This window comes from Monoraphidium neglectum, assembly GCF_000611645.1.
Source record: "Monoraphidium neglectum strain SAG 48.87 unplaced genomic scaffold scaffold02717, whole genome shotgun sequence".
NCBI lineage: Eukaryota > Viridiplantae > Chlorophyta > Chlorophyceae > Sphaeropleales > Selenastraceae > Monoraphidium > Monoraphidium neglectum.
Window position 1 is genome coordinate 1 of NW_014010911.1, and position 560 is coordinate 560.

At 57.7% G+C, this 560-nt stretch overlaps 1 protein-coding gene across 1 annotated transcript in view; it reads right to left on the reverse strand.

The window, feature by feature from the left end:
- Positions 1 to 301: 301 nt before the first annotated feature.
- The window catches only part of MNEG_11383 (hypothetical protein), a gene marked incomplete at both ends in the record, with an annotated part of 4,890 nt that continues 4,631 nt past the window's right edge, over positions 302 to 560 (reverse strand). Inside the window, one exon of the mRNA XM_014040144.1 lies at positions 302 to 355. Coding sequence (XP_013895598.1) covers positions 302 to 355 — 54 coding nt within the window. The remainder of the gene's footprint in view (positions 356 to 560) is intronic.

The window sequence follows — 560 nt, forward strand, 5'->3', positions numbered from 1 at the left end:
GGGGGGGGGCAGAGGGGAGGTAGATGGGGCCGAGGGACGAGACGTGAGTCAGAGCCTTGGATTGTCGCGTCACCAAGCGGTGGCGCGTTCCATACAAGATGTCGTATCTCGTGACCTCACCATCACAGCAACTCCCACGTACATGCACCCCTGGACACAGACGTACACACACACACACACACACACACACACACACACACACACACACTCACACACACACGAAATCACAATCTCTCTGAATGCTCCTCTCCCTAGTGCTCCCTCATGCATCCATGTGGAAGAGCGAGCGTCCCTCTGCTGCTCACCTGAATAGCTCCACGTAGCGCCGGATCTCCTGCAGCTTGGCCCACCCAACCTGGAACAGGATGGGAAAAAGAAAAAGAAGGTCAAGGACTGCCCATCCATGCCATTTGCACCGTGCGCAACAGGCGGTTACAATGAACGGCAGCTGAAGGCCGGCATCAGTCCTTGCCACATCACGCTTCAAGTACCCGTGACTTTCAAAACAACCACACCACCCCCACTGCTCCATCGCACCACCCCCGCCTTCGGCCCCGGCC